General features: G+C 42.6%; 1 protein-coding gene across 4 annotated transcripts in view; it reads left to right on the top strand.

Annotated features, from left to right (window-relative positions):
- Positions 1-12,345, top strand: part of LOC126248882 (type-1 angiotensin II receptor-associated protein-like) — a 72,848-nt gene that overhangs the window by 15,670 nt on the left and 44,833 nt on the right. For all 4 annotated transcript variants that reach the window (XM_049950339.1, XM_049950338.1, XM_049950340.1 and 1 more), the window contains exons 3-5: positions 2,835-2,869; positions 3,056-3,167; positions 4,938-5,013. In XM_049950339.1, the coding sequence (XP_049806296.1) occupies positions 2,835-2,869; positions 3,056-3,167; positions 4,938-5,013 (223 nt within the window). The remainder of the gene's footprint in view (positions 1-2,834; positions 2,870-3,055; positions 3,168-4,937; positions 5,014-12,345) is intronic.

Genomic DNA, 12,345 nt, shown 5'->3' with positions numbered 1-12,345 from the left:
TGCATGTGGGCAGCCTTTGGTTTACTGACGAAGCTTATTTTTACCTGGACGGCTTCGTCAATAAACAGAACTGGCGCATATGGGGAACCGAAAAGCCCCATGTTGCAGTCCCATCGTCCCTGCAACCTCAAAAAGTACTGGTCTGGGCCGCCATTTCTTCCAAAGGAATCATTGGCCCATTTTTCAGATCCGAAACGATTACTGCATCACGGTATCTGGACATTCTTCGTGAATTTGTGGCGGTACAAACTGCCTTAGACGACACTGCCAACACCTCGTGGTTTATGCAAGATGGTGCCCGGCCACATCGCACGGCCGACGTCTTTAATTTCCTGAATGAATATTTCGATGATCGTGTGATTGCTTTGGGCTATCCGAAACATACAGGAGGCGGCGTGGATTGGCGTCCCTATTTGCCAGACATGAACCCCTGTGACTTCTTTCTGTGGGGACACTTGAAAGACCAGGTGTACCGCCAGAATCCAGAAACAATTGAACAGCTGAAGCGGTACATCTCATCTGAATGTGAAGCCATTCCGCCAGACACGTTGTCAAAGGTTTCGGTAATTTCATTCAGAGACTACGCCATATTATTGCTACGCATGGTGGATATGTGGAAAATATCATACTATAGAGTTTCCCAGACCACAGCGCCATCTGTTGTTGACAATTGTAACTACTGTAATTTCGAAAGTTTGTCTGCCTGAAAATGTACTGTTGTCCCAAGCATATTGCAACAAACGGTGTATTTCTATCGCTGCTCGTTTAGTTTGTATTGCCGTTTCAAATATACCGGTCATTTTTGAAACACCCTGTAGATACTGCCTACAGCAAAATTAAAGGGACCTTTGGAGAAAAGAGAGCCACTTGTATGAATATCAAGAGATCAGATGGAAACCCAGTTCTAAGCAAAGAAGGGAAAGCAGAAAGGTGGAAGGAGTACATACAAGGTCTATACAAGGCCGATGTACTTGAGGACAATATCATGGAAATGGAAGAGGATGTAGATGAAGATGAAAAGGGAGATACGATACTGCATGAAGAGTTTGACAGAGCACTGAAATATCTAAGTTGAAACAAGGCCCCGGGAGTAGACAACATTCCATTAGAACTACTGATAGCCCTGGGAGAGCCAGCCCTGAGAAAACTCTACCATCTGGTGAGCAAGATGTATGAGACAGGTGAAATACCCTCAGACTTCAAGAAGAATATAATAATTCCAATCCCAAAGAAAGCAGGTGTTGACAGGTGTGAAAATTACCAAACGATCAGTTTAATAAGTCACGGCTGCATAAAACTAACACGAATTCTGTACAGAAGAATGGAAAAACTGGTAGATGCTGACCTTGGGGAAGATAAGTTTGGATTCTGTAGAAATGTTGGAACACATGAGGCAATACTGCCCCTATGACTTGACTTAGGATAGATTAAGAAAACGCAAACCTACATTTCTGGAATTGTAGACTTTGAGAAAGCTTTTGACAGTGTTGACTGGAATACTCTTTCAGATTCTGGAGGTGGCAGGGGGCAAGTACAGGGAGCGAAAGACTATTTACAATTTGCACAGAAACCAAATGGCAGTTATGATTCGATGGGCATGAAAGGGAAGCAGTGGTTGGGAAGGGAAGTGAGAAAGGGTTGTAGCCTATCCCCGATGTTATTCACTCTGTATATTGAGCAAGCAGTAAAAGAAACAAAAGAAAAATTCAGAGTAGGAATTAAAATCCATGGAGAAGAAATTAAAACTTTGAGGTTTGCTGATGATATTGTAATTCTGTCAGACGCACCAAAGGACCTGGAAGAGCAGTTGAACGGAATGGGCAGTGTCTTGAAAGGAGGATATAAGATGAACATCAACAAAAGCAAAACGAGGATAATGGAATGTAGTCAAATTAAATCGGGTGATGCTGAGGGGATTAGATTAGGAAATGAGACACTTAAAGTAGTAAAGGAGTTTTGCTATTTAGGGAGTAAAATAACTGATGATGGTCGAAGTAGAGAGGATATAAAATGTAGACTGGCAATGGCAAGGAAAGCGTTTCTGAAAAAGAGAAATTTGTTAACATCCAGTATTGATTTAAGTGTCAGGAAGTCGTTTCTGAAAGTATTTGTATAGAGTGTATGGAAGTGAAACATAGACGATAAATAGTTTGGACAAGAAGAGAATTGAAGCTTTTGAAATGTGGTGCTACAGAAGAATGCTGAAGATTAAATGGGTAGATCACATAACTAATGAGGAGGTATTGAATAGGATTGGGGAGAAGAGGAGTTTGTGGCACAACTTGACTAGTCCCCCTGCGGGTCCGGGGTAAGAATAGGCCTGAGGTATTCCTGCCTGTCGTAAGAGGCGACTAAAAGTAGTTTCAACCGTTTCGGCCTTCCATGTGATGGTCCCCCTTGGGGTTTGACCTCCATTTTTCAAAATTCTACAGAAGTATGTGCCTTTGGGGGAAGGACGCCTTCCGTGGTGTATCACTGGTCCTCCGTGCACTAAGACCTTGGCACTCAGCACTGTAACGGCGTTGTAACCATACCCACTATTCCTCAAATTGGGCCTAAACGCCTGATGGGTTGTACAAGTTACGCCCATAGTGCGTCCCCATCTGCACCTACGATCATGATGGACTTTCCATGGCACCCGAAATCCAGCACGGTAGCCAGCCCGTTGTGATGGGGTCGTCATGTACCCTCTAGGTTGTAGCCCCCTGACAACACTGGTTAAAATGATATGTATTAATTATAGAATTATAAAAATTCTGTAGAAAGTAATAAGCTAAAAGATTTGTTTGTTTTTGGAGAATTTTGTATTAAAATCATGGGTATTTCATTTTCAGGTTATATTTATTATACACTTCATATTATCTACATGGTGAGTAGACTCCATTGTTCTTAATGTTACCATTCTAAAATACTTTAACTATAGCCTCCATTCCTAATCAACTTAAAGGAAGTTGGTGAATGTACTGCTAGACAATTTACACAACAGTTGTTTGATATTCTTGTTACTAACACTGCTAGCTTGTCAATTAAAATATGCACGTCCCTTCACTTTCAGGGCCTTACAAGGCGACTGGTGTCCAGATTCATATTTCTTTTACTCACTTCTATTCTTCATTGCTCTTTTCTGGGCTATTAAGGACAAGGAATCTTCTGATGCAACAGAAATGGTAAGTTGGGATATACATGACTGCAGTAATTTTATTTCCTATAAGTGAATTTGTCTTAAGATGAGTTTTCTCTCTGGTTGACTAGGTATTTTGGATGTGACTGGAGACAAAAAGCTGTATAATAGACATAACTTCTAAAAGCAATTAACTATAAATATCTTTTATCAAAATGAAGCCTAAAAATGTTTTTATAGTTTCAGACTTCTAGTAAATTTTGATGGCTTGAGCTTTTTCCCCCAAATGTTATGTTTTTACTTGCGCCTTGTATAGTGTAGAATTAGTCTAATTCGGAGTTTCAAAAAGCATATATCGTATCTGTTAAAGTTCTCTTTAGTCGCCACTTCATTGCGTCAATGCTGGTGGAAAAATGATTGCCTTTTGAGTTGAAATTAATATCATCTTGCTTTGGTGATATTCTTACTTAACTGTTCTCCAGTTTCAGTGTGAAATTAAATAAAATTTGTTTCTTTGTGTACTATTGCTGGACTATCCCACCACATATTTTGCCCATCTAGCTGTTTTCAATGTACCACAGTGATACAAGACAAGTAGAAATGAAGTTTGGTATGACACACTTATGGTCTATGAAGCTGGGAAACAACCTCAAATTGGCCTACAAAAGGCACCCTCTCCATTCCCCCCCCCCCCCCCCCCCCCCCGTTCTCTCTCTCTCTCTCTCTCTCTCTCTCTCTCTCTCTCTCTCTCTCTCTCTCTCTCTCTCTCTCTCTCTGCAGTCCGGGTAGACTGTAAACTGGGGTGATGGGTTGTGTTGTGTGGAGTGAGTGAGGGAATGAGAGATGGGAACATGAAGGAGGTTTGGAAAAGGGTGACTCATAGCTTGGAGGGAGCAGTAGGTTTGTGAGAGAGAAATGCAACACTTAGACATTTTAACTGGAGAATTCTTGCAGTGCATGTTGATGATAATGTAAGGGATTTTAATGGGATAGGGTGGTACGACAGAGGAAGAGGAGACTGGGAGGGAAGATAGTGCAGGGGATTAGCACAGATTGATGCCATCTGGATTACGAGAATGTGGGATGTGTTGAAAGGGTAACTCCTATCTATGTAGTTCAGAAAAGCTGGTGCTGGGGTGAAGGGTCCAGATGGCACGGGTTGTGAAGCAGCCATTGGTTGGGTCCTGCAACCAGCTTTGAGAAAGAAGCAGCAACACTTTCTGCAGGACCTGCCCATCATTTTGGAGGACAATGCTCATGCACATACGAAGCAAATTATGACTGATTTGGCTCAAAAGTGCTGTACCACCCACCACACTCCACAGGGCTTAAGCCCATGTGACTACAACTTCATTCCTAAATTGAAGGAGGCACTTCATAGCATTCGCTTCACAGCTGTTAGATATTTGTCAGGCAATAGACAGCTCCACTCGAACTGTCAATACAACTGCCACTGCAAAGGGTATCCTATGACTTCCAGTTCACTGGTAAAGGGTTATACACAATGCTGGTGACTACTTTATAGGGCAGTAAAACTATGAAACATGTCTATTGCATTTACGTTGTAAATAAATAGTTGCCACTATTAAAGTTCCAACCCTCATACAAACAGTTGCTGTACTACTTTTATATTATCTTTAGACCCAAAAAGATTTAATCTGCATGTGCTTTCTTAGTAGCTGGTTCCTACAAAGTAGCAAGAGCTTTCTCATTTATGAATGTATTTTCATGTAAATAAGAAATGTTTGTCACTGAATATGTAACATACTTTCTTTGGTGTTAAAACCAACCTTTTTATGCTGATTTGTTATTTCAGGCATTGATGCTGAATGTCTTGTGCATCGCTTTAGATATTGTGATACTTATCATCTATTTTCCTTCAAGTTCAAGAGGTAAGTACACCTATAAGGGAATTTGTCTGGAATACATTGTTTTGGTTTAGACAGTTAGTAGAGTTTGATCTCTTTCAGTAACCTTAATTTATTAATTTAGTGTTCATTGATACTGATCATTTGCTACTTGTGTTATTGGAAAATGCTGCTGAAGTTTCTGCGTTTACATGATAGGAAGTGTATATTCTAACAGTATCAAAAAATGTATGTCATTATCAGTGTGTCTTTACTCAGTGATTGACTTGATGGATGCAGCTGTTCTGTTAACTGATTCTGCCATTTTCATTCATCTGTTTCTTATAGGGCATGAATATGAGGGATAAAAATACAGGTATCTCTTTATGAATTTCTACATAACTATCTGAAACAAAATGTTTCACATAAAATGAAAACTTTTCTTCTAGTTGATTTATACAAGAGGAATGAAAACATTGTAGGTTTCAGGATGTTAGCATGAAACCTCCATTTCATGTACAGAGCAATATCCACAAAAGAATAGAGTAATCCCATTCAAGTAATGACCCTGGAAGGGATGCCAAACTCCTTGCCATAACCATTCTCCGAGAGGTGCTAGTTCAACAGCACTGTAGGAGAAACTGTATGATTTGAAATCAGAACTTTGTTTCATAAAATTAAAGTTAAATTGGTGATTTATTTTGAAGGAGGCTAATCAACATTATACTATGCTAAATTCTAGTTTTAAGATATTTTGGTGTTGTAGAATCTAACTTTAATAATAATTTCACACGCTATATGAAAACCAAATCATTGTTAAAACAGAATTTGTAGGTTTACATATTTCAGTTCTGTTTGCTATATCCTGCTCAAATTATGACACTGTCATTCAAGAATTCCTCTCCTGTGCAATAGCACTTTTGGACTAACACACTGTACAATTATCTCTTCAGCAATCTACTCTAGATTTTATGTACTATGTGGTTTGGGTAAATAACTGTAGGTTGGGGCTAGAAGCATGAATTTTTGTTCATTTCTAGCACTGTACATAAGCTGGAAATTACTTACTAAAATTGTTGAATTTATGTGAAAACTCTAAAATCATTTTTCAAATAAAATGAGCTTTGTCAATATTCTGCATCTTTCTTCTTCATGTCCCTTTATTTATTTCTCAACATGCATTGATGACACACACATGTCTCCCAGCGAAAGACCAGTTTGTTAGGACCATCAATGTAGAATGTTTGACTTTGTTCACAGAGCCCCAACCTCACCTCTGCTTGGAACACTTCATCACTATCAAAGTGAAGTCCTTGAAGGCATTCTTTAAGTTTCAGAAAAAGGTGAAAATCACTAAAGGAGAGGGTGTTCCATGTGTCGAAGTTTTTGGAGTCAAAACTCGATTACGTATACCATTTCTCACACACTGATATAGTTCTGTTACAGGCCACCATGTTACATGCTAAAATTTGGAGCCTTCTAGTGGTAGTGGGATGAAAATATATAGATATGAAAAATAAATATGTAAAATGTTTGTTTTATTTAAAGAACTTTGATTTTTCACAAAAAAAAATTCAGAGGCATTACTTTTGAGCATGCGCTTGTAGATTAGCATTGCGTATAAAGAGAGTTAGAGCATATATTTACAGGCACGAAACTCTTAATATATTCCAAGGACATAGCCACAATTTTGTCAAATGGGGAGTCAAATTTATTAGAGGACCATAAAAAGGCTCATCTTTTTATGTTAAATACATTAAGAAAAAGTAAATAGATTTTATGTACATAAATTGCTTCTGGGAGGCCTTCACACAAACAGTAAATACCCAGATGCACAGTTAAATATTTCTGTATCACAGAGGCCCCCGCCACGGGGCTTGCCACTCTTTGGTGGGTTTGTGCTTGGCTACCATAGGGCCCCAGCCTTTGCAGCATCTTTTCCCTTCTGTGCTGCATGTCTCTCCTCTTGCTCTTCTTTTTCCTCTCCCTTGGGAACATGTTTGGGGTGTTATTGGGAATGTTCCACATTGTCAGTCTCTGACAGAAGAACAATCTCTCCACTGTTTTTCATTCCCTTTCTTTGTTTCCCTTCTCCTGTCCTTCCTCCACTTTGACACTTGAGGTTCCTCTTTTTCTTCTTACTCCCTGTGCGCACTGAAGGCTGGTCTATGCCTCTGATGCATCACAGGTGACTGGGTAATGCGTAATTCCCAGCCCTGGGTCAGCAATTGCACATACCCCCTGGTACAGGCCAGGCCCAGGGAGGGGTGATTGCCTGAGCTGCTACCTTCCCAAATTGCTGATTGGTCCCTCTGCCAGGTGTTCGGGAGACGTGACCTGAGGTGTGAGCAATCACCTAAAGGCGGGTGCGCCCCCTTGTGAAGGGGGCCCCTAGTTGGAAGGAGCACGCCATCAGAGACGCTGGCAATCATGGGGGATTTTCTCATAATGAGCCAATCATGTTCACACTCAACGACTACGAAACGTAAATGGACTGAGGCTATGGATTCAAAGACCCTTCCAGGTGCAGCACAGTTTGTAGTGGTTTCACGTACTGAAGACAGTCAGTCCTTCACAGTGGTAAACCTGTTAATTATTCAGAAAGGGGGGGGGAAGCTTTGAGAAGATATCCCCTTCCTATATTAACAAGGCATTGGAAGGTATTGCTGGGTCTGTGAAAAGTGTCAAAAGACTATGTAATGGAACGCTTTTGGTGGAAACTGCTAATTCCACCCAAATATCTAAGCTTCTGAGATCTAAGGCCTTAGGTGACTACCCAATCGAAGCTGAATTGTATAACACCCGTGTAAGGGTGTGGTTACCTGCTAAGGTACAATCAAGATGGACCTCGCAGAGTTGCGTGAAGAGTGGAAGAATGTGGGCGTCAAGGAGGTGCAGAATTATATGAGGAAAGTCAATGACAAATTGGAAAAATCGGCAATGTTTGTTCTAATGTTTAGTACTCCTGGATTACTGGAATATATCCTTGTTGGCTATATCTGCCTTAAGGTTCGACCATTTGTTCATAATGCCATGCAATGCTATAAATGTCAAAGATTTGGCCATACCACCATGGGATGTAATGGGAAGGCTACATGTGGCAATTTTGGAGGCTCCATTCAAGAGTCAGAGACTTCTTGTACACTTCCTCCGAAATATGTTAACTGCTCTGGGGATCACCCAGTGTGGAGCAGAAAGTGTGGGGTTAACAACGCGGAAAAGAAAACTCAAGAGTTGAAGGTACAGAGATGCATACCCTATGGTGAAGCTAAAAAGGCTTACAAAGCCATGCAACCACCAGTTTTTGCAATTTCTTTTGCATCAGCCCTTAAAAAACAGATAGCTAAGTGTGATGCCTTCACACAAACTCAGACCACAGATTCAAGTACAAGCACATGCACTTGTTGCTGTACCTGTGGAGGAAATGCTCCACTTTCAACTGATGTCCCTCTCAAGCCATCAGCAGTAGCCACATACCACTCCTCAACTTCAGAAGCCACCTAAGCCACCCTGCAACCCAGGCAGCGTCCTCCTCCTGTCAGTAAAGAAAAACATCATTCTAAAAGTAGTTCTAAGTCCACGAAAGCATTAGGTAAGCCTTCGGAATGACGAGCGCTCTCCCTTTCTGATGGCGACTATGCTCTTGAAGATATGGACTTCCAGTCAGAACAACTAGAGAACGCGGAACCGGCTAACGTTCTCCCTGACCTACCCAGTAAATCACCGCCTCAGAGGGAGAGAGAAAAGAAACACCATCGCTACCCAATGGTTTCCATAGGGGCTTCGGTGTTGCAGTGGAATTTGAATAGATATCGCTCACATTTAGAAGAATTGCAGCTGTTGATCCCGGATAAACCTTTCTGTATCTGCTTACAAGAAACGCATCTTAGTCACGCGCGCACGCGCGCGCACGCGCGCACACACGACGGGGCTACCACATGTACAGGAAAGATGACACTACTGTAGGCAGGGCTAAAGGTGGAGTGGCTATTTTTCTTGATGACAGATACCACTCCTCTGTTGGCCCTGTTACCACGACCATCCAAGCAATTGCTGTGAACGTTTCCTCACTGTTTGCTATCACAGGTTCTTTGTACCTACCTGCCCCCCCCCCTCCCCTCCCCTATGACACTTTGAATGCGGATGCACTGGCAGACCTTTCCAGGCACTCCCGCGCCCATTCCTTCTTGTGGGGGGACTTAAATGCCCACAATGTGCTGTGGGGCTCGGCTACTACTTGCTCCAGGGGTCGGCTGATCGAGCAATTTGTCCATTTTGAGGATATCTGTCTTCTGAATGCGGGTCAGACGACTCACTTCTCCACAGCTACAGGGTCTTTTCAGCTATTGATCTTTGCTTTTGTTCCTCAGCTATTGCAGATTCAGTTCAGGGGGAAGTGGCTCCAGATTTACATTCTCGTGACCACTTCCCAGTGTGGATTTGTCTGCCGCCTAGGACAGTGACCAACAGGAGACCAAGCAGGTGGATGATACAAAGGGCAAATTGGTTACAGTACAGTTGACAGGCTGTTTTTGAACAAAAGGATTGTACACAAGAGGCGATGGCCCATATCACTCTTGAGATCCAAAGGGCTGCCGCAGAGTCTATCCCCAGGTCTAGTAACCACCTCAGACTACTGCCTGTACATTGGTGGAATGAAGACTGTCGATTGGCAATCAAGACCAGACGGACAGCTCTTCAGAACTTCAAACAGTATCCAACTACAGAAAATCTTCATGTCTTCAGGTCTGAGAGAGCACATGTAAGGCGAATGATCAAAGAATGTAAGAGGGCTTCCTGGAGGTAATTCAAGACTTTCATTAATCGGTCCATTTCCGCTGCACATGTTTGGGAATCAGTAAGATGGATTTCAGGCAAGGGTAGTCCACATCCCCTTATGGCCTTGTCAAACAATGGGGTCTTGGTGGACATGCCAAGAAGAGATGGCTCACATTTTAGCTGAAAACTTCTTTACAGTTACTAAGTCATCCAGACAAGCTCCTGCTGTTCAGGTATTCTGTCGGACTGCAGAGATCAGGAAACTCAATTTTTTCTCGCGTAATGAAGTAGTCTACAACCTTCCATTCTCCATGTGGGAACTGGAATCAGCTTTATCTGCAGCCAGAGACACTGCTTCAGGACCTGATGAGATCCATTATACCATGCTTCGTCATCTGTGCCCTGAAACGAAAGGTCTGCTCCTCTCTTGTTTCAATCATATTTGGTTTGATGGACAGTAACCCATGACTTGGAAGGAGGCAATCTTAATTCCATTCTGGAAACCAGGTAAGGACCGTAGCACCCCTAACAGTTATCGGAGTGTCGCCCTTACTAGTTGTATGGGTAAGACTCTTGAACACGTGGTCAACTGCCACCTCATCTGGCTGCTTGAATCCCGAGGCTACCTGAGCCGCTCCCATTGTGGTTTCAGGTGCTACCGTTCCACTCCTGACAAGTTAATTGTACTGTAGACGGCAATACAGGAGTCCTCCTTACACCGAAACCATTTAGTTTGTGTGTTTTCTGACCTAGAAAAAGCATATGACACTACTTAGAGGTACAACATCCTTCGCCAACTTCATGAATGGGAACCATGTGGACGCATACCACTTCCGATCCAATCCTTTCTCGAGGACATGCGTTTTTGTTATCGCATTGACGATGCCATATCTGATTGCTATGTTCCGCAGAATGGTGTGCCCCAGGGCAGTGTCCTCAGTGTCACATTGTTTGCCATCACTATCAAGGGCATTTCCTCTGCAGTCAGGAGCCCTGTCAAATGCTCTTTGTTTGTGGATGACTTTGCAGTCTTCTACTCTTCCTCTGATCATACGATGATAAGGCAGCTACAACTGATCATTAGGAGGCTGGAAACCTGGACCCAGACAACTGGTTTTCGGTACTCACCTGAGAAGACTGTGTTTGTCAATTTTAATCACGCTCGTCAGAGTTTTAACCAGCCAGAGCTTACAATGGGGGACCGTATTTTGCTTTTTCAAGACACAGTGCGCTTTTAGGTTTATTATTTGACTCGAAATTAACATGGCTCCCACACCGGAAAGACCTACGAACAAAGGGCTTCCAGTTGTTGAACATTTTGAAATTCGTTGGGAGAAAAACATGGGGAGCTGACAGGTCACGCTTAGACTATGGCAGTGTGGTCCATGGATCGGCTCGTCCTTGCTACCTCCGGATGTTAGATGCTGTTCACCATGCGGGCATTCGGATATCGATTGGAGCCTTTCGTACCAGCCCAGTTCAGAGTCTGTGTGTAGTGGCTGGTGAACCACCACTCTGGATTCGGCGGCATATCCTTTTGGCTCGACAGGCGCTGGAAATCTCAGCATCACCCCAGTCGTTGGCATTTAGTTCAGTGCTCCAACCTGCCTTTGAATGACTGTTCAGGAATCGGCCTCAAGCGACCCAGCCATTTGGTATATGTGCTACGGCCTGCCACAAGGATCTGGATCTCTCGCGCATGAAAATACACACCCAGGGATGGAACGCACAGCCGCCTTCGTGTCTTCGGAGGCCCAAAGTGATTTTAAGCTTGAAGCAGTACCCGAAAAATTGTACTCGAGATATGGTTTTTACAACTTTGTTTTAGTCTATTTTATGTATGTACCATAGTTTTATCGTTATTTATACAGATGGATCCCACCAGGGGAATGCTCTCAGTTGTTGTGCAGTTTTCCCTGATAGGTTTTTTAAAGTTTATCTTCCGGAACAATTTACAAATTATGATGCGGAGTTATATTGCATTCTAATGGCACTGGAGAGGGTTCACAGACATTACCGTAAGAGTTTTCTTTTCTGTTCTGACTCTCTTAGTGCACTGCAAGCGCTTCACCAAATGTATCCGGTAGACCCACTGATTCAGCTCATCCATGACTGCTTACATCGGCTCCAACGCCGTGGCAAGAAGGTGATCTTTTGCTGGGTACCTGGCCACGTTGGTATACAGGGTAACGACATGGCTGATAAAGCTGCCGAAGGAGCATGTTGGGATGGTGCTGTCCATCAATGTCCCATCCTGTTGCATGCTATTATCATTTTCTGACAAATGCATCATGCGTCAGTGGTAGACTGAATGGTTGCAAGTGTCGGACAACAAACTGCGGTCGCTCAAACCGACCACAAAAGCTTGGCAGACTTTGTGTCTCACCAGGGATTCAAAGTAATTAATGTACGCTATTCAGGCATGTAGATTGTATTGGCTAAGATTGTCGTGGCAAATGCCAGCTTGTTTAATTTATTTGCCAGGTGCGCAATATGTGATGACCATGACAATGCCTTGTCCAAATGCGTTCCCGAGAATTTTACACAATCTATGTTCTTTAGGTGTTCCCAATTTTTGTGCTTGATGTGAATATCATT

Source organism: Schistocerca nitens, chromosome 3 (assembly GCF_023898315.1).
Source record: "Schistocerca nitens isolate TAMUIC-IGC-003100 chromosome 3, iqSchNite1.1, whole genome shotgun sequence".
NCBI classification, from domain to species: Eukaryota; Metazoa; Arthropoda; class Insecta; order Orthoptera; family Acrididae; genus Schistocerca; species Schistocerca nitens.
This window is presented reverse-complemented; position numbering and strand designations above follow the sequence as displayed.